Raw genomic sequence first — 21,405 nt, forward strand, 5'->3', positions numbered from 1 at the left:
CAGTGGGTTTTAAATTATTTACAAAGCCACACTGTAAACTTCTTGGATCAAAATATGTTATAAATATTTTAGGGGTATTTGCCAGATATGGTTTAATGAATGAATCAGACTAAATATAGCCCATGAATCTGTGAAGGAACAGCACAGAAGCTTACTCTTGCTTTGAAGAGTCTTGGAGATGACGCAAAGATTAATTACTTTTTTCAGCCTGCAGCTGTGAAGAGCAACAATATCTTATTGCAATCAACCACAGAGACAATTCAGGATCAAATTGCTTTAAATACATAAATTGGAATGGATTCTGAAAAGTTCAAACTATTCATCCAAATATATTTTTTCCCTACAAAAAAGCTATAACAATTCTTTGTTTATTTCACTAAAGGCTTTCCAAGATAATCTGTCATTACAGGGTTTTAGAAGCATGGTCCCTATACAAAAACTGTAGGGGAACACTGACACCTCACAGTTTGGAGGGGTGATGAAATGTGCATTGTGACACAAATCTCACGTTTGTATATTTTCAGCTGATGTTGGGGTACAAAAGGGCAGGACTGCATTGTAAGAACACAACATACATTTATTATTGTTTTTATCATCATGTATCATGGGTACAGGAGGCCTATGTAAAAATGTCAGATACACATTAAAAGATGTGTTATATAATGATGTAATTTTATTTATACATAGAATATTTAGCAGACCAATTATTCTTCCTACAGTCATAGTTCCATTTTAATCTTCTTGCTATTCAGTTCTTCCTTTTCTAGATAACTTCCCCAAGTTTTCTAACTCTGTCCCACAGCCCTCAAATTTTTTGCAGGCCAGTGATACATATGCCTGCTAGGAATTGCTTAATAAAATTCAGCCCTGAAAACACATACTTTGCTCCTTTAAGACTATATAAAGAGCCTTCAGTTATCCAGATTATTATTATGCCTGTATCCCTTTATCTGAAGTATATATTCATTTCCTAGTGCATCGGTCGGCAACCCGCGGCTCTTTAAGCCATCTCCTGCGGCTCCCAGCCCTCCTCTGCCATGTGCAGTTCCGGGGGAAAAAAGTGGGACTAAAAAAGTTCAATCAATCAATTCAAACTTCTCACCAAAAAAAAAATCTCGCGAAGTTTGAATTGATTGGTTGAACTTCTTTGGTTTGTGGGACTGCCCACAAACCTCTTTGCTTCTTCGGACTGCACGTGGCGGCAGCGGAGGAAGAGACGGGAGGACCAGAAAGGTGACTGGGCCTTTTTCCTACCTGCTGCATGGGTGGGGGCAGCCAGTCTCGGGGTGCCCCGGGCCTGCCTCTTCCCTGCCCGGCAGATCACCCCTCGCCCTGCTCCATCGCAGCCTCTGCTAGCCCGGGGGGGTCCACCGGGGGTCACAGAAGCTTCCCCTGTCGGCCCCCGCCTTTTGGCCATCCCGTGGGTGGCGGATCTTCCAAGAGATTCCCCCGCGGTACCTGCCAGACCTGCTGACCTTAGCAACAAATCCAAGCCATTGGAGCGCCTTCCCTGTCGCCGTTTGTGCAGGGACCCGGAGGCGTCCGCGCCGCCGCATGGGGATCCGCCTACCCAGGGCTTGGCGGCAGCAGAGGCGGCGGTTCCTCTCACTGCACCTTGTCGGAGGGGGCACAGTTTACCCCTCCCCTCCCTCATGGCGATGCAGCACCTTCAGTCTCCAGATTCTGCCGCGACATCGCCTCCACCGCCCCCTTTGTCTCCGCTGCCTGGCCCGAAGTAAGAGGAGGCGAAGGCAGCAGCTCCGCCAGCCTCCACCGCCCCCTTCTCTCTGAGGAGAGAAGGGGGTGGCGGAGGCTGGCGGAGCTGCTGCCTTCGCCTCCTCTTCCTTCAGGCCAGGCAGCGGAGAGAAGGGGGCGGTGGAGACTAGCAGAGATGGGGAAAGGGGGCACCTCCAGCGTCTCTCGGTGAGCGCACTAGGCTGCTGGAACAGCCGCCACCGCTTTCCTGTTGCTTACGCCTGGCAGGCAGGTGGTGCTGCCACAGCTGCCAAAGACGGCGAGCGCAGCGGCTACCACACGGGGCCTGGAGCACCTCCAGCGTCTCTCAGTGAGTGCACTAGGGCCGCCCCAATAGCAGCTGCTGACAGTGGAGCGATTGCCCAGCCCTTGAGGCCCACTGCTGCCATGTGGGCTGTCACGGGAATTTGTTTCTGTGGGGGAGGCGGAGGCTGACAGAGATGCAGCAGACCTCCAGCGTCTCTCTCGCTGCGGCCTCCACCACTACTGTCGTCGGCTTCTGCTACGGCCGAAGCACCTCCAGCATCTCTTGCCGAGCGCACAAGGCTGCTGCAATAGCAGCCATCCCCATTGCCACTTTCCTGTTGCTTATGCCCGGCAGGCAGGCGGTGCTGCCATAGCCGCCAAAGACAGCGAGTGTGGCAGCCCCACAACGGGCCTGGAGCACCTCCAGTGTCTCTCATTGAGCGCACTAGGCCACCCCAACAGCAGCCGTCGCTGCAATTGCCCAGCCCGCTGCTGCCATTGGGGCTGGCACGGGAATTTGTTTCTGTGGGGAGGCGGAGGCTGATGGAAATGCAGCAGACCTCCAGTGTCTCTCTTGCTGCCGCCTCCACCGCTACTGTCGTCAGCTTCCACTACAGCCGAACCTGGGCAGCCTCCTCCACCCCCAGCAGTGGCATCCAGGGGTTCTCTGGTTTCATCGGAACCAATCAGCAAGTGGAAAAATTAGCAGTAGCAGCACTACCGGGAGCGGTTTCAATCATCCCCTTCATTGCCAAGCGTCCCCATGGAAGTCAATGGAGGTGCCGTGGCTGGCCTTTCGAGTGAATGAGAGTGAGAGAGAAGCATTTTCAAGTGAAGTATGAGTGACTAGAGGGAGAGGGAAGCTTTTTTTGAGCAAAGTGTGAATGAATGAGAGTGTGAGAGAGCTTTTGCAAACAAAACGTGAGTGAATGAGAGCGGAAGGAGCAGGGCGGGTGCATGTCTCTCGCCTTAGGCTCCACTCTTCAGTCAAACCCTGTTCTGCGCATGCGCACACATTTTTTGCGGCTCCCAGTTTTTCCTTTTGTGAGGGAACCGGTTCCGAGTGGTTCTTTCACTGTTTCAGGTTGCCGACCCCGTCCTAGTGTTATTCTGATGCTCACAGTCCTTTTCAAACCACATTAAGTACTATGTACAGTAGAAAAAAACTTGTTATATTTTTATTATTCCTACTTTGCAAAGGTCTAAAATCCAGGTATACTTTAGGTCATGTAATTATTCAGCCTTTGTCATCATGGGATGCCAAAAGGCAAAGGTTATGTTGGTGAAAATACAAGATCAGGCATATAAATCCACGTTAATTAACAGAATCATATTTTGCTTGCACTGGGTATATAACAAGATGACAAGGTTGTAAGGTGAATACTTTTCAAAGCTCTAACACAATTAGGAGGTTGTAAGTGACACTTGGAAAGCAAAGGTTAATTTGGGTCATCAAAATGCAATGATTTCTTACCTAACCAATCATTAAACTTCTTGACCTCAGAAGGTAGTCCCAACTCGGTGAAATCTCCTGTATGAAGCAAGATGTCCCCATAAGGCATCTGGACTCCATCTGTTCTGGAGTGTGTATCTGAGATGCAGACAAACCGTGTGTGGCCTGCTGGTTTCGGTGTGTCGTATGGAATAGGGTCGACCCTAGAACAAACATAAGAGTCCATTAAAATTACACTTGCTATACACATTAAACAAATTAAGTGTATTCACTGTGTAGATACTTCCTACATGATGGGAATTTTCAGTTTTAAAAGAGGTCCTTATTATATACAAACTGATTTTCTGTTGTCTTGTCTTTATACTGGATTTTAAGAAAATAAAAGATCTGACAATACCATATATGTTTTTAGTCAACTATTTTGGCAAATACATATCACTATGTTTCTATCACAAGGTAACTGAATCACAGTATGAGGAATGACAGATGGCCATATAGAAAGATTTGTTTGGAGTCAGGCAGCATGAAAATCAAATAAACATGTATGTTGTTTTCATTCCTATACAGTAACATCATGCTGGCTATGTACCCGACATGTGACATACCTTCGCAGATGAACAAGGAAAAAAGTCCTGTTGGAATCATCTATTTCTGTGTATTATTCTAATAGTAATCATATTCTCTGTCTCTCTCTGTGTGTGTCTCTCTCTCTCACGCACACACGCACACCATGCAATGCTTTGGCTTTCAAGAGTTTTGGAGCTCAGAGGACATAAATATAGCAACCCTCGCTTAGTTCTTAATATCTTGAGATAGGGCAGGAGCTGTGCAGAGCAGGTGCATAATCTGAACAAAAGATGAGTAGCTTAAAGGAGTTGCCAACTTGCGTTAGGTGAGCATCCTGAACCTTCAAACCACCATTTCTCCTTTGAATCTAAACAGTTTATGTGCATTTATGTGTATGTGTCAATGTTTATATGTGTACATTAGACTGTATAAAGGAAGATAAATGTATTTTGCTTTTTCTCAAGCACACCCAGTCTGAAAATGCATTCTTTAGAAATAAAATATGAGCATTTTGGTGAGTTCTTATTATTAAATATATTATCAATCACTTTGCAAAATTTACCTTATAGTGAATTTAATATTTATAGAGCATTTTAATGAAAAAAATGGTATGAAAATATTTGAAGATTTAAACTCATATTAAAAACATAATTGGCAATATACATTTTGGAAGTGTTATTTCTAGGTCTGAAAGTTCTCTCTTCAATCATTAGACACATAAATTATTAAAATAATAATTCATTCATCTGGATGACAGGTGCACAAGCTTGTCCAACTAGGAAGACCATCATCATCATCACCACACAGGTTTACTCATCTTACTAACTTATGTACCAAAACAATTTTTTTGAATCTGCATATGCAGAAATTAATACATTGAATGTTCTATCACTCCCTCGTTCTCTGTTCTTACATAGGAGTAGAATATTCAGTCAGTCCAAAAACATTCAAGAGACATTGTTATGTACTAGAAGCAAAATATAATATTTGTTAATATTTGAGAGATGAGTAGGGAAAGAGATTACGGTAAATATGGTGGACATAGCAATATTCAAAACGTACAGCAAAAACAATTATGAAGGTTTGTGAGATTATACACTTGCACTTTAAATTATTTTCACTTGTATTTTTGCTTAGCTTTGTCCTTGTATGTGTGTACACACACACACAGAGACACACACACATATAATAAATGTATACACACAAACACAAATACCACATAAAATGTGTCGAAAACTGAATTATGGGGCTAGAAGATACAAAGACTGCAGCTCATGCAAAATGTGGCAGCTTGGTAATTATTACTTGGATGGAATACTAGCATCAGTAGGGGTGATTGACTTGGGAATTTATTGATCTGGAATAGAACTCTCCTGTCAGCAGAAAGTATGTTTCCTTTACACACTATTGCAAAAAACAAATAGCCTGGGTTCCTGCCATTTCATGAAATGGCAATGAAAACTCTAGTGTAGTGGTTTCCAAATATTTTGATCTTGGATCACTTTACATTCTGATAAATGATTGAGGACTCCAAAGAGCTTTGGTTTATGTGGGTTACATCTATCAATATGTTGTGTGTAAGAAATTAAAATTGAGATATGTTAAAATATTTGACTTTGTGGATCCGTAGAAAGACTACACTTTAAGAGCCACTGCTCTAGAATACCCCTTCATGGATTACTGCCTTGTCGTGGCGAAGGGGCTTGCATAATTCAATTAAGCTATGAGCTATGCCATGCAGGGCCACCCAAGATGGACAGGTCTTAGCAGAGAGTTCTGACAAAACATGATCCACTAGAGAAGGAAATAGCAACCCACTCCAGTATCTTTGCCATGAAAACCCCATGAACAGTCTTGTTCCTCCTCAGACCCAGCTGTGTGAGCATGAAAGTTTGGAAGAAGACGATCAACAGCTGGCTCTGTTCAGGGACACTAGGAGCAGGAGGCAATCTAGCAGAACTGAGCAAAGGAAAGCAATGAGGCAACTCGGGAGAAGGCAATGAGAAGCCACGCCTTGAGACTGCTGTTTAAAAGGGGAATGTGTGGGAGGTGCTGGTTGCTGAAGGCAACCGTTTGAAGAGCTTCTGATAAAGTCTTGGTCTGTATTTGTTTAACTTTTGTTTGAACTTTTTCATTTAGCTTTTGCAAATAAATTTGGTTGGATTAGTTCCAGCCTATTGTTTATAAAAAGGGGTTGTCCCTGACATTCCAACAGCGCCGGTCGTAGGCTGGAACAGAACAGGCTAGTACTAGTAGCGCCAGAAAGAATGAAGCGACTGGGCCAAAGCCGAAAGGACGCTCAGCTGTGGATGTATCTGGTGGTGAAAGGAAAGTCTGATGCTGTAAAGATTTTTTCTCTGTAGGAACCTGGAATGTAAGATCCATGAATCAAGACAAGCTGGACGTGGTCAAACAAGAGATGACAAGACTGAACATCGACATCTTAGGAATCAGCGAACTAAAATGGACAGGAATGGGTAAATTTAATTCAGATGACCATCAGGTATACTACTGCGGGCAAGAATCCCTCAGAAGAAAATGGAGTAGCCTTCATAGTCAATAAAACAGTAGGAAAAGCAATACTGGGATACAATCCCCCAAATGACAGAATGATCTCAGTTCGAATCCAAGGCAAACCATTCAATATCACAGTAGTGAAAGTCTATGCCCCAACCACCGGTGCTGAAGAGGATGAAATTGACCAGTTCTATGAAGCCCTATAGCACCTTACAGAACGAACACCAAAAAATGATGTCCTTATCATCATGGGGGATTGGAATGCTAAACTAGGAAGCCAAAAGATAACCAGAATAACAGGCAAGTTTGGCCTTGGAGTACAAAATGAAGCAGGGCACAGGCTGATAGAATTTTGTCAAGAGAATACGATGGTCATAGCAAACTCTTTTCCAACAACCCAAGAGACGGCTCTACACATGGACATCACCAGACAGTCAACACAGAAATCAGATTGACTATGTGCTCTGCAGCCAAAGATGGAGAAGCTCTATACAGTCAGTAAAAACAAGACCAGGAGCTGACTGTGGCTCAGACCATGAACTTCTCATTGCAAAATTTAGGCTTAAACTGAAGAAAGTAGGGAAAACCACTAGGCCACTCAGGTATGAATTAAATCATATCCCTGACAAATATACAGTAGAGGTGACAAATAGATTTAAGGAACTAGAGGTTCACAACATTGTACAACAGGTAGCAACTAAAACCATCCCAGAGAAAAAGAAATGCAAGAAAGCAAACTGGTTGTCGGAGGAAGCTTTGCAAATAGCTGAGGAAAGGAGGGAAGCAAAAGGCAAGGGAGAAAAAGAAAGATATGCCCAATTGAATACAGAATAGCTAGAAGAGGTAAGAATGCCTTCTTAAATGAACAGTGCAAAGAAATAGAAGAAAACAATAGAATAGGGAAGAGGAGAGATCTTTTCAAGAAAATTGGAGAGACGAAGGGAACGTTTCATGCAAAAATGGGCAAGATAAAGGACCAAAATGGCAGGGACCTAACAGAGACAGAAGAGATTAAGAAGAGGTGGCAAAATTACACAGAAGAACTATTTTTTTTTAATTTTTTTATTTTAATTCCATTTATCTCCCGCCCTTCTCCGAAGACTCAGGGCGGCTTACAAGCTTAGCAGTAGCCTTCATTCTATGTATATGCCTGCTTATTAGGGCTTTCACACACACCCCAAGCGGCATTATTACAAAGTCAGCTTAATTGCCCCCAACAATCTGGGTCCTCATTTTACCTACCTCGGAAGGATGGAAGGCTGAGTCAACCTTGAGCCTGGTGGGATGTGAACCTGCACTAATTGCAGGCAGCTGGTGTTACTTAAGGAGGCATTAGCCCACTGCTCCACCAAGGCTCTATACAAGAATGAGCTTAACGTCCCTGATAACCACGATGAGGTGGTCATTGACCTTGAACCAGACATCCTAGAATGTGAAGTGAAATGGGCCTTAGGAAAGCTGAGCAACAACAAAGCTAGTGGAGGTGACAGTATTCCAGCTGAGTTATTCAAAATCTTAAAAAACGAAGTAGTAAAAGTGCTACACTGAATTTGCCAGCAAATTTGGAAAACTCAACAGTGGCCACAGGACTGGAAAAGATCAGTTTACATTCCAATTCCAAAGAAAGGCAGTGCCAAAGAATGTTCAAACTATTGCACTATTGCACTCATTTCACATGCTACTAAAGTTATGCTTCAAATCCTACAAGCTAGACTCCAGCAGTATGTAGATCGAGAACTACCAGAAGTACAGGCAGGATTTCAAAGAGGAAGAGGAACTAGAGATCAAATTGCCAACATACGCTGGATCATGGAGAAGGCTAGAGAGTTCCATAAAAACATCTACTTCTGCTTCATTGACTATGCTAAAGCATTTGACTGTGTGGATCACAACAAACTGTGGCAAGTTCTTAAAGAGATGGGAGTACCAGACCATCTTATTTGTCTCTTGAGAAACCTATATGCGGGTCAAGAAGCAACAGTGAGAACTGGACACGGAACCACTGACTGGTTCAAAATTGGGAAAGGAGTCCAGCAAGGCTGTATACTGTCACTCTGTTTAACTTATATGCAGAGCACATCATGGGAAAGGCAGGGCTAGATGAATCAAAAATTGGAATTAAGATTGCCGGAAGAAATATCAACAACCTAAGATATGCAGATGATACAACTCTAATGGCAGAAAGTGAAGAGGAACTAAAGAGCCTCTTGCTGCAGGTGAAGAAGGAGAGTGCAAAAGTTGGGTTGAAACTAAACATTAAGAAAACCAAGATCATGGCATCCGGCCCTCTCAATTCCTGGCAAATAGATGGGGAAGGAATGGAGGTAGTGACAGATTTTATTTTCCTGGGCTCCAAGGTCACCGCACACGGGGACTGCAGCCAAGAAATTAAAAGACGCTCCTGGGGAGGAAAGCCATGGCAAATCTAGACAGCACACTAAAAAGCAGACACATCACCCTGCCAACAAAAGTGCGCATAGTCAAAGCCATGGTCTTCCCGGTTGCAATGTATAGCTGTGAAAGTTGGACCATAAGAAAGGCTGAGCGCCAAAGAATTGAAGCCTTTGAACTATGGTGCTGGAGAAGACTCCTGCAAGTCAGCTGGACTGCAAGGCGATTAAACCGGTCAGTTCTAGAGGAGATCAACCCTGACTGCTCTTTAGAAGGCCAGATCCTGAAGTTGAAACTCAAATACTTTGGCCACCTAATGAGAAGGAAGGACTCACTGGAGAAGAGTCTAACGCTGGGAAAGGTTGAGGGCAAAAGAAGGAGACGACAGAGAATGAGGTAGCTGGATGGAGTCACTGAAGCAGTCGGCATCAGCCTAAATGGACTCCAGAAGATGGTAGAGGAAAAGTAAGACCGGGAGGAACGTTGTCCATGGGGTTGCGATGGGTCGGACACGACTTTGCAACTAATAACAACAAGCTCTAGAATAATCTCTGTAACACGCACATCATAGAAATAGAAGGACCCACGAAATTAACACATCCACATATATTGTTCTAATTAATTCTACGACTCTTGTAAAAAAGAACCTTTTCTCCAAGATTGTTTTCGACCTCTGCCTAAATATGTTCTGAGGGGCTTCTTTTCTGGTTGGCAATTAGTGTTCTGCAAACATTAAAAAGGGTGTTTTTTATAAGGTATATGTGTGCATGAAGCTCTTGTCTGTGAAATAATAAAGCAAAAGTGCCTTTTTTTCTACAATGATAGGGCTATAAGCTCCTCTGAAATCTCATTTTATTTCACTTTTTCCCCGAACAAAGAAGAATGGCTGTGCATACATATACTTATATAGATAGCCAAGAGCATGGAAGAGAATTCAGCTGATTGATTGATTCAGAGAGAGATGCTTCATATCTGCTTTCACAAACCATGAAACGTGTCTTTTGAAAGATTTTTACAGCCTTCTTCCTAACTCTTCTTCCTACATTGTGTAGGAAAACACAGTTTGTCCTGGATACCTTTTCTATGAAATTTTCTGCCAGATATCTAATTGCGCCAAAATTGGTTTTGGTCTTGTCCTTGGTCAAAATCGGTTATTCGTGTAGATTTTGAGATCTATGTTAGTGGAGATTAGTAGCATTTTCTTTTGACATATTTGATTTCATCCTGATGATTATTTTGGTTACTTTATGCAAAACAGACTTTCATGTTTATGGTTAGTTTGCTGAATTACTGGTACTAACTGTATTCCTGCTGAGATTTATAAGCATATGGTATGTTAGAAATGATTTTTTAAAGAAAACCACAGACAAATAAATAAATTCCTATTTTCAATATGTGGAGCAATTATTGAAAGTGGTTTAAAAAGAAATTAAGAAATTGCATTGTTTTACTTTTCTTTTCTTTTTTTAGCTCTTTCCATTCAGACATCAGCTTATGCTTAATACAAACATTGCTTTTTCTTGAAGAATCCCAGAAAAGTAATAATATGCAGAATATAATTACTATCACCATTTAGAAAATCTTACTGAGAGTATGCAATTAATAGGCTTTTTTTCTTCTTACAGTGTTCTTAAATTAGTAACAGTGTCAGAGGCTAAATTGGTAACCTAGATATAATTGTACTCATGTATGTAGATTTAACAAGTATATCTAGTGACTTTCTTTCTTACAATGTAGTTCCAGAATAATGATTTGTTTGCTGTTATAAAACAGTAACAGGGTATTAGCCTACGGTTAAAATCTTAGTATCATTCCACTTTGCTTCAAGATCTTTGTCCGAAAAATGAGGTTTTGTTTTTGTCTGAAAGAATATTATTAAAGCTTACCTGCATTAACCATGAATATTCATCAGACCTATACTTTTATCATATATCCAGTGCTTCCTCCAACTTATTCCCAATATATTTTCTATTTTCAAAGGGAGATATTAAAACCAGTAGCTATGCAAAGTCAGTTTTCTATTGTGGGTCACAACTAACCCAAACAAAAAGCAGAATTCCGTTTTTTTTTCTGCTGAAAAGGTACACTGCTTATTTGAAATTATATATCTGTTTATGCTTCACAAAAGGTTGAATTGCCATTTACAATTGTAAGGCATCAACAATTATTTGAGACAGGGCTACCAAAAGGCAGTACTTCTCAAATATTTATGAGAGAAGAAAAGTGTGTGTGGGTCTGGGTATACACACATACATGTACACATAAACTCTTTAGATCCTTGTCCGCAGATACACAATAAAATTTACAAGATGTGACTATTAACTTAGGAACCGTGAAATTAATTTCTATTGTGGCAAGGCAAATACGCATGAGGAAAGTGTATTATCTACTACTTTTTTGTCGTGCCTAGAGATTTCAGCTGTATTTTTATTTTCAAAGCAAGAAGTTGGTGGTTTTGTTACTTGAGTCTTGGGAACAGTAACAAACGCATTCTTCACATGACTGTGGAGTTTTTTTCCAAGACTGTGTACAAGTTTACTGTAGATTTATTTGTTAATTTGAAAGAAAAATGGAAAATACACTCTTGAAGGGGCCATGGAATTATTGTAACTCCAGTGTGGCTGAGAATTTTTTCCTCAGCAATAGAAATGGGACTGAAAGCTGGGGTTGGTTGGAAACAATAACAGACATGGAAACAAAAATGAATATTGTATTGGCAGGTAAGATGATTTTTTGTAACTATAAATATTTATAGAAAATATGAGTTACACACACACACACACCCCCTTAAGACTATTGACCACAAGCAAAAAACTCCAATAGGCAAGTTTCCCATTTTCAGAAATAGTTCATATTTTTTTCTTGCCGATTCAGTTTTAAGTATATCAGAACACTTTTACCTTCAAAAGAAAATTAACATTCATTTCAAGATTATTTTTGCAATGGAAGACAATAAATAAATCTTTATTGAAAGTTCTTCAGGAAATTTTCTTAATAAAAAGCTTACGTTAAAATTTTACATATCAACTGGTTCACCCAATAATACTAATCATGCTGATATTCATTAAATATTAAAATATTTAACATGATTAAATTATCACATATGCCAGTAGTACGACCAAATAAGGGGTCTTAATTACTCTTAACACCTGTTGGAAAACTAGCAGATGCCAGGCCCCTTTCCAGATGATTCCTGAGATGTCTTTACTGACAACGTTCTCTTCCAGAAAAAGGACAGAGAAAGATCATCTGCCTCTGATGATAATAATCAAGACTTACTGGAAAATCATATTAAAATTGGTGGACAGTGATAGTATAATTCAAGATTTTTAACAACGGCTAAAAAACCCAGTTGCGTTGTATTTTTAAATTGTAAAATGTGAATTCAATAAACTCAGAGGAATAATGAGTAGTGTTCTTGGGTACAAATGGTAAAGAGAAAAGGTGCTCAAAATGGGACCGGGGGTAGGGCTGTGTGCCCATGGACTTGCATGCCCACACACAGAGACACACCAACCAAGTCGCAAACAGTTCCTATGCAAAAAATGGAGAAAAGCAGAAATCAACTTCATGGCATAAAAGGCTTATCAAGATCAATGGTTGACAATTCACTGCTTGTACAGGAATACATATTAAAGCATTTCTAACCTATGATTGCCCAGTCTCCATTTCTAATGAAGGAAAGCACACCATTTCCTTGAGAAATTGATCCCTCTCTTTCAAACCGCCATTCCCATTCATAGCGGTGCCACCTCATTCAAGATAATTATTTTTAAGTTTAAGTTTAAGTTTAAGTTTTATTTAATTTGTATACCGCCCTTCTCCTTGGTAGGGACTCAGGGCGGTTCACAGGGCATATATAAAAAAGACAATACAAAAATTAAAAAAGATTAAACCCATGCCCAGTTAAAACAGTAATACAAATCTAAAACAACAAATTAAAACCCATAATCCCCCGTCAGGCCAGACCAGCCATTTCAAATAGGTGGGTCTTCAGGCCACGACGGAAAGTTCGGAGGTCTGATGCCGTCCGGAGCTCTACCGGCAGTTGGTTCCATAATGCTGGAGCGCCCACAGAGAAGGCCCTCCCCCTGGGGGCCACCAGTCGGCATTCCTTGACTGGCGGCACCCTGAGGAGGCCCTCTCTGTGGGAACGCACAGGGCGGAGGGGAGTTGATGCCGGCAGCAGGTGGTCCCTGAGATATCCCGGACCCATGCCATGTAGGGACTTAAAGATCGTAACCAAAACCTTGAACCTCACCCGAAAGACAACTGGTAACCAATGCAGCTCGCGGAGCAAAGGTGTAACATGGGAGTACCGGGAAACTCCCAAGACAACTCTCGCGGCCGCATTCTGTACCAGTTGGAGCCTCCGAGTGGTCTTCAAGGGAAGCCCCATGTAGAGAGCATTACAGTAGTCAAGGCGAGAGGTCACGAGCGCATGAGTGACCGTACACAGGGCATCCCGGTTCAGATAGGGCCGCAACTGGCGCACCAGGCGAACCTGGGCGAAAGCCCCCCTAGTCACGGCCACTATATGATCTTCCAAGGTAAGCCGTGAATCTAGGAGGACTCCCAAGTTGCGAGCCCTATCCACGGGGGGTAAGAGCTCACCCCCCATAGAAAGAGATGGAACATTTTGAATGTCCCGGGATGCCGGAATGTACAGCCACTCAGTCTTGTCAGGGTTGAGTTGAAGTCTGTTCCTCCCCATCCAGACCCGAACCGCCTCCAGGCAACGGGACATCACAGCGAGGGCATCACTGGGGTGGTTTGGGGTCGAAAAGAAAAGTTGGGTATCATCAGCATATTGATGATACCCAACTCCAAAACCACGAATGATCTCACCCAGCGGTTTCATGTAGATGTTGAACAGGAGAGGCGAGAGAACCGACCCCTGAGGAACTCCACAAACGAGAGACCTAGGGGCCGATCTCTGCCCCCCTGCCAACACCGACTGCGAGCGTCCCAGGAGATAGGAGGAGAACCACTGAAGAACTGTGCCTCCCACTCCCAATCCCCTGAGACGCCGCAGCAGGATACCATGGTCGATGGTATCGAAAGCCGCCGAGAGGTCTAATAGGACTAGGACAGAGGAATATCCCCTATCCCGAGCCCTCCAGAGATCATTCACCAGAGCGACCAATGCCGTCTCCGTGCTGTACCCGGGCCTGAAACCCGATTGGTAGGGGTCCAGATAATCCGCTTCATCCAGGACCAGAGGGAGCTGATGCGCCACCACACTCTCGACAACCTTCGCAAGAAAGCGAAGGTTGGAGACTGGACGAAAGTTGTTCAAAACAGCTGGGTCCAAGGCAGGCTTCTTGAGGAGAGGTCTCACCACCGCCTCCTTCAAGACGGTGGGGAAATAACCCTCACTCAAAGAAGCAGATATAACCGCCTGGAGCCAGCCTCGTGTCCTCTCCCTAGCTGCATAAACCAGCCAGGAAGGGCACGGGTCCAACAAACATGTGGAGGAGCTCAGCCTCCCCATAATCCTGTCCACTTCATCAGGGGTCACAGAATCAAACTCTTCCCAGGTAACATTGACAAGACCGCCCGTGTCCTGATCGCCTGACTCTGCCCAGCTGGAGTCCAAACCGGTCCAAATCCGAGCGATTTTATCCGACAGATGTTGGCTAAATTCCTCGGCACGACCCTGCAAGAGATCCTCCCTCACCTCCTGATTAAGAAGTGAGCGAGTCACCCTAAACAAGGCGGCCGGGCGATTATCTGCGGACGCGATGAGGGTGGAGAAGTAATTGCACCTCGCCACCCTCATCGCTGCGAGATAAGACCTAATGTAGGTTCTTAACCGCAACCGGTCGGGTTCGGATCGGCTAGACCTCCAGCAGCTCTCTTTTAATAGATTTTGCTGGACTGGGAACTGTTGATAGGAATCAGGGAACTATATATACCAGCTTTGCTTCACCATGGATTTTAGAAATCTCAGCAGAAAGGGAAAAGGGAGAATTGAAGCAAACACACTACTGGACTATAACTCTTTAAAGAGACATTTGATTTACTGGGATGTCAGCAGGTGCAACGTTTGCTCAAAAAATCGTGTTTGTTTCTTTCAAAATGCCATAACCTTGTTAGTCATTTTTGTGACTTTTGGAATTTCAAGCTTGACTCTCCTGTCCTAGCAAAGCAATTTAGAGAGAAGAAGAAGAGGGTTCACTTTAAAACCGTGCCAAAAAACCTGCAAGGACTAGCCCAGGCAGTCTCCGGGAGTCAAAAACTTACATGAAGGCACCAAATAAAATGTTAAAATTAACAACACAAAATCAAAATCAGAAACATTGCTTTGCGTATACTAGACACCTGAGAGAAGATTTAATATGTGGGTGAGTACCACCTTGCTGTTAGATGCACCTCCCCTATTATTGTCAGTCTGAAATTAACAGTAAATTACTTGCTTACGTGGCATATGTTTTCATCAACTATATAAGATGACAGTCCCAATATTTCACATCTATGAACAAATAAAAAATGTGGATGTTCAGGGATTGATTAAAAATATCACACAATACAGGAAAGAGACCTGCACTTGATGTACAAAATCATTGATATTTGTTGTTTTCCACAAAAAGGTTCAACTTTTCAGGCAATATGTCAATTTTTGGGAGTTGTTTGATTCATACTATAATTCCCCAGGCCTTTTTCCTTCTTTTACTTTGAATTGCTAGGATTACTAATTGTGAGTTTATGTTATCTTTAGATCCTGACTGTAGATGTAGAAGAGTTATTGTAGATAATTAAAAAATTTAAAATATTTATTAAGTAATCAGATTAATGAATTAGAACCTTAAATCTATACTTTCCATATATCAAAATGTCTTACATAATACAAGTTTTTTGAGCTGTGAAAGGAAGCTCAGCAATTTTCATGAACTATTGTATATAGTGTGTTAAGAGAGAAAAAAAATTATAAAGGAAACAACTACAGACAACTAAATGCCAGTCTCTGTATCATTCCTCATGATATTGGGATGTTCTTTGTTACGAGTAATTCCAAACCAGGCTATTAATTTTCTTGGGACATTCATTAAAATCAGACAATTGTGAAGCTCAAAATGATAAGAAGCCATCAAATTTAAAGCTGATATACACAGTTGGGACGCTCAGAACTGAATCCATCACAGACTGTGTTTAAATGGAATCAGCAGACTAATTTTAATTTATAATTGTGAATGAGACCCGTATACAAAGTTCCCTGCATATTAAGTTAGTCCATCAAAGAAATAAAATTCAACATAACTTTCTCCACTGGCATTCTCATTTTTTTCTTGGCTGGAGGTTTCTAATCTCATACAATATATCAAAAGAACACCAAATTCAGAGAGGATGAAGTGATGAGTCAGCAGTCTTGGGACAGAATCCAAAACTTTGAAAGGAGCATTACATGTGGCCCTAAGGTAGCCAGGTATATAATGTTGCATTACGTTATTTGTATATTTGTAAACTTAAGAAAAATAAACTGTTCAATAAAATTTCAATAAAAAGAAATTTACTCAAAAGAGTGAGCGTTAAGTTGCCCTGCAAATAAGCCCTAGTGGTTTAACATAACTAGGGCTAGAGGCAGCTTTATTTATTGTTTGTTTAACGTTTTCTCTCACTACTGCTCCCTACAACGACAAGAAATGTACTGTATTGCCTTAAAAGCTCTATAGCTTTTGGGCCATTTTCAGGCCAGGAGCAGAGAGAAATAAGGCAGTTTAAGATCCTACGCTAGCGCCATATCCCAGACAGCAGACCCTTTTTACAGTCTACATAAAGGACACCTCCCCCATCATCTTATTCCCATTTTGTGGAAAAGGTTCACTAAATATTTTTTCACCTTGTTTTGACTTGTTTTGTTTTTTCCTTTGTAGCAAAATGCTTAAAAACAAATCATTTCTTTTAAGATAATAAGTGTATAAAGATAGTAGTACAATGCTTGAATGAGTTTACTGTCATATAATTACAAAATACAACTTTTCAAAAATACATCGTTTTAGCTAAGACTAATACAGTAGTTTCCAAGAATACTTGGTGCCATATTGACATATGCACAGAAAAAGCCTGGACTAAAATGCTTTGTGAAGTCAAAATATGATGCTAGTTAAGATAATATAATCTTGAAAGAATCTTTTACAAAGGAAGTGCCACAGATTATACAAGCAATTAGTTTATATGTATCCTTATTCTTCAAAAGTGGCCTCTGGCTATTGGTTGTAAGAACTGGGAACTTTAACTACTTATTTCGAACCAGCTTCTATTTCAGTGGTGGCAAACCTATGCCGCGCGTGCCAGAGGCGGCACTCAGAGCCCTCTCTGTTGGCACGTGTGCCACCGCCATCAGCAGCAGGTCCATCAGGGTGCCACCGCCGCCCGGAGCAGGAGCCCCATCCAGCACAAAGGAGGCGAAGTGGCCGACTAGCAAGCTCGAGTAGAGGTGGTAGAGCAGAGGTTTAGGTTTAGGTTTATTCAATTTCTATACCGCCCTTCTCCCGAAGGACTCAGGGCGGTCACCAACTATTGTCGATTGGTGGACTGGAAGAAAAGGGAGGGGCTGCAAAAGAAAAGGGAGGTGGCAAAGCGCGCTTACTTCACCACTCTCATTGCGTCCGCAGATAACCGCCCAGCCGCCCTATTTAGAGTTGTCCGCTCCCTTTTAAATCAAGGGACGGGAGAGGACCCCTTATGAGGACAGGCTGAGGAATTTAGTAAATATCTGGTGGACAAAATTGCTCAGATTCGGGCTGGTCTGGACTCTGACTGGGCAGTATCTGACGAGAGGAAAATGATGAATTTGGCCGAGAACATTTGGGAAGAGTTTGATCCTGTGACTCCGGATGAAGTGGACAAGATCATGGGGAAACTAAGTGCCGCCACATGTTTGTTGGACCTGTGTCCCTCCTGGCTGGTCTATGCATCTCGGGAGGTTACACGCGGCTGGCTCCTAGCAGTTATCAATGCCTCACTGAGTGAAGGGTACTTCCCTGCTGCCTTGAAAGAGGCGGTGGTAAGACCCCTCCTTAAGAAACCTGCATTGGATCCAGCTATTTTAAACAACTTCCGTCCTGTCTCCAACCTTCGCTTTCTTGCAAAGGTCGCGCTGGTGAATGATCTCTGGCGGGCCCAAGATAGAGGTTATTCCTCTGCCCTGGTCCTATTAGATCTCTCAGCGGCTTTTGATACCATCGACCACGGTATTTTACTGCGTCTTGAGGGGTTGGGAGTGGGAGGCACTGTTCTGCGGTGGTTCTCCTCCTACCTCTCGGGCCGTTCGCAGATGGTGTTAGCAGGGGGGCAGAGGTCAAGCCCTAGGCCCCTTAGTTGTGGAGTGCCTCAGGGGTCGGTGCTCTCGCCCCTCCTGTTCAACATCTATATGAAGCCGCTGGGAGAGATCATCCGTGGCTTCGGGGTGAAGTATCATCAATATGCTGATGATACCCAGCTTTTCACCTCCACCTCGAACCAACCCAGTGATGCCCTCGATGTGATGTCCCGTTGCCTGGAAGCGGTACAGATTTGGATGGGAAAGAACAGGCTTCGGCTCAACCCGGCCAAGACTGAGTGGCTTTACATACCGTCATCTCGTTTAGTCCAAGAGGTTCCATCTTTGATTATAGGAGAGATGTTACCTCCCGTTGATAGAGCACGCAATCTGGGCGTCCTCCTAGATTCACGACTCAGTTTTGAAGATCATATTGGAGTCATAGCTAGGGGGGCATTTGCCCAGATTCGCCTAATATACCAATTGCGCCCCTTTCTGGACCGAGATGCCCTACGTACAGTCACCCACGCACTCGTTACCTCCCGTATAGACTACTGCAATGCTCTCTACATGGGGCTGCCCTTGAAAACCACCCAGAGGCTTCAGCTGGTGCAGAATGCAGCTGCACGGGTAGTGATGGGAGCTCCCCAATACTCCCATATAACACCTCTGCTTCATGAGCTGCATTGGTTACCGGTTGCCCTCCGGGTGAGATTTAAGGTGCTGGTACTTACCTTTAAAGCCCTACATGGCTTAGGCCCGGGATACTTGCAGGACCATCTGCTACCGGGAACGAATTCCCATCGCCCAGTACGCTCACACAGAGAAGGCCTCTTCAGGGTACCGTCGGCTAGACAATGTCGGCTGGCGAACCCCAGGGGAAGGGCCTTCTCTGTGGGAGCGCCAGTCCTATGGAATCAGCTCCCCCCTGAGCTTAGGATGGCCCAAGATCTCCGGTCCTTTCGCCGTGGCCTCAAAACACTCCTTTTCCACCTGGCTGACCTGGACTGACAGGCATTTTAATTATGTTTACAATTTTTAATTTATTTTTAATTTTTAATTTTAATTTTAATTTATTGCACAGATGACTTTAATTTTAATTTTATCTTAATTTCTGTTATATGTTATTGTTGTTAGCCGCCCTGAGTCCTTCGGGAGATAGGGCGGGATATAAGTCACATTAATAAATAAATAAATGGGGTGGGGCTAGTGCCTGCGTGATACTAACTAGCCCTGCCCTGTTCTTGCATGGTGCAGCACCTTGTATCTGCACCCTGTGGTGTGGCGGCAGCCATTTTTGCACCTTGCAGCACAGTGGCCCATTTTTGCACCCCTGATTTTTGCATGCCAAAGCAACACTCAGAGACACTTCCCTGCCCCCCCCCCAGGACACCACAATGCTGATGTGGCCCTGGCACTTTGCGATAAATAAGTGGGTTTTGGGTTGCAGTTTTGGCACTTGGTCTCTAAAAGGTTCGCCATCACTGTTCTATTTGATTAGAACAGTATTTTCATTATACGTGTATGTAAAATAACACCTGTTGCACCATCTGTTTAATAACCTGTTAAAGGTAAAGGTAAAGGTTCCCCCGCACATGCGTGCTAGTCGTTTCCGACTCTAGGGGCCGGTGCTCATCTCCGTTTCAAAGCCGAAGAGCCAGCGCTTGTCCGAGGACGTCTCCGTGGTCATGTGGCCGGCATGACTGGACGCCAAAGGCGCACGGAACGCTGTTACCTTCCCACCGTAGTGGTCCCTATTTTTCTACTTGCATTTTTACGTGCTTTCGAACTGCTAGGTTGGCAGAAGCTGGGACGAGTAACAGGCGCTCACTCTGTTACGCGGCACTCGGGATTCGACCCGCCAAACTGCCGACCTTCTGATCGACAAGCTCAGCGTCCTAACCCACTGAGCCACCGCGTCCCTCCAATAACCTGTTATTAGTATGTAAAAAAAATGTAGTTTGTATTTTCTAAGCAATGGCTTATCTACCCAAGAGAGGAAAATCCAAATTGATAAAAAATTTCAAGAGAATACACAATAAAACCTCCAGATATAAGTACCTTATAGTACTAAATTTACCTCTTTAATTTTATCAGATTAAAAGCATTTTCTTTATTTGAGGTTGTCCTACAATGTGGCTTTAAGCAGCAATTAGTTTATCCACGGGCTGTTAGGCTCTTGAACGGGAAATAATTTTATAAACTTTATGCATGATTGGCTTGCGAGGCCAGTGTGTTGTGCAATTAGTTCACATGGTGTAATAAGAGGGTTTGTTGTCACTGTGAGTTGGGGGTGGGGGCACAAAGGGAGGCTCAGCCAATCTCAATGTATACATGGTTGTACTTTGACAGTAAAGGTTCATTCATTCATTATTGACAATCTCTTTCAGTACCATGATTCCAAGAACTGCATCTTCTTGGTGTAAAATAAAAATGTAGCACCTGCCCACAAATACTATTATACTTTTACAATTTCTTCATAGAATTTGAATAAAACATTGTAAAGTGTAAGCCATCTGATTGTGACAAAAATACACTGCATAAAGAAAAAGGATGTTTATATTAATAATTGATTAAATTGTAGTTTTATGGGCAGCCATTCTGGATTGTCTATAAACCTGTATTTGTTTGTATATTTCCATGTTCCAAAATTAATGTATTAAAAGAAATCTCAGTGGAAATACCTGGGCATTCATCCATTTATCACTAGTTATGTTTTGACAATTATTTTTTTCTTTGCTAAGTCATTTATTTTTCAGTGAATTACAAAAATGAATTATTGTCAAGATAAAAATATGCCTTCAGGATATTTTCAAAAAGTCAGTTTAAAAAATTTAACCTGCCATGTTCTAAACTACACACACACACAGACACACACACACACACACACTTCAATAAAGTTTGCAATTATACTTCAAGTCAGTCTGGGAATCAACTGTAGTGAAATGATTTACTGTATGCATTCACAAATCAAAGTTAAAGCTTCACTATCTATGTAGCAGAAGCTATCGCTAATGAGAAAATCATATGAAACAACCCCAATGAGATTTTGAATATATGAAAACTTCAGTGTACTCTGAATTTATCTCATTTTGTTGGTTTGCAAGGAAGATGATACCATGAGGTAGAAACATCACTTTTTCCCCTATTAACTAAGCATGCATTTTGTTTCTCTGGAGAGTGGAAGAAAACTATTATAAGAAATACAAAGTCT

General features: G+C 42.6%; 1 protein-coding gene across 4 annotated transcripts in view; it reads right to left on the bottom strand.

Moving 5' to 3' along the window:
• Window positions 1–21,405, bottom strand: part of MPPED2 (metallophosphoesterase domain containing 2) — a 163,465-nt gene that overhangs the window by 106,864 nt on the left and 35,196 nt on the right. For all 4 annotated transcript variants that reach the window (XM_081329924.1, XM_081329922.1, XM_081329923.1 and 1 more), the window contains exon 3: window positions 3,476–3,657. In XM_081329924.1, the coding sequence (XP_081186050.1) occupies window positions 3,476–3,657 (182 nt within the window). The remainder of the gene's footprint in view (window positions 1–3,475; window positions 3,658–21,405) is intronic.

The sequence above is a fragment of the Vipera berus genome (genome assembly GCF_964194415.1).
Source record: "Vipera berus genome assembly, chromosome: 1".
In the NCBI taxonomy this organism is placed as follows: Eukaryota; Metazoa; Chordata; class Lepidosauria; order Squamata; family Viperidae; genus Vipera; species Vipera berus.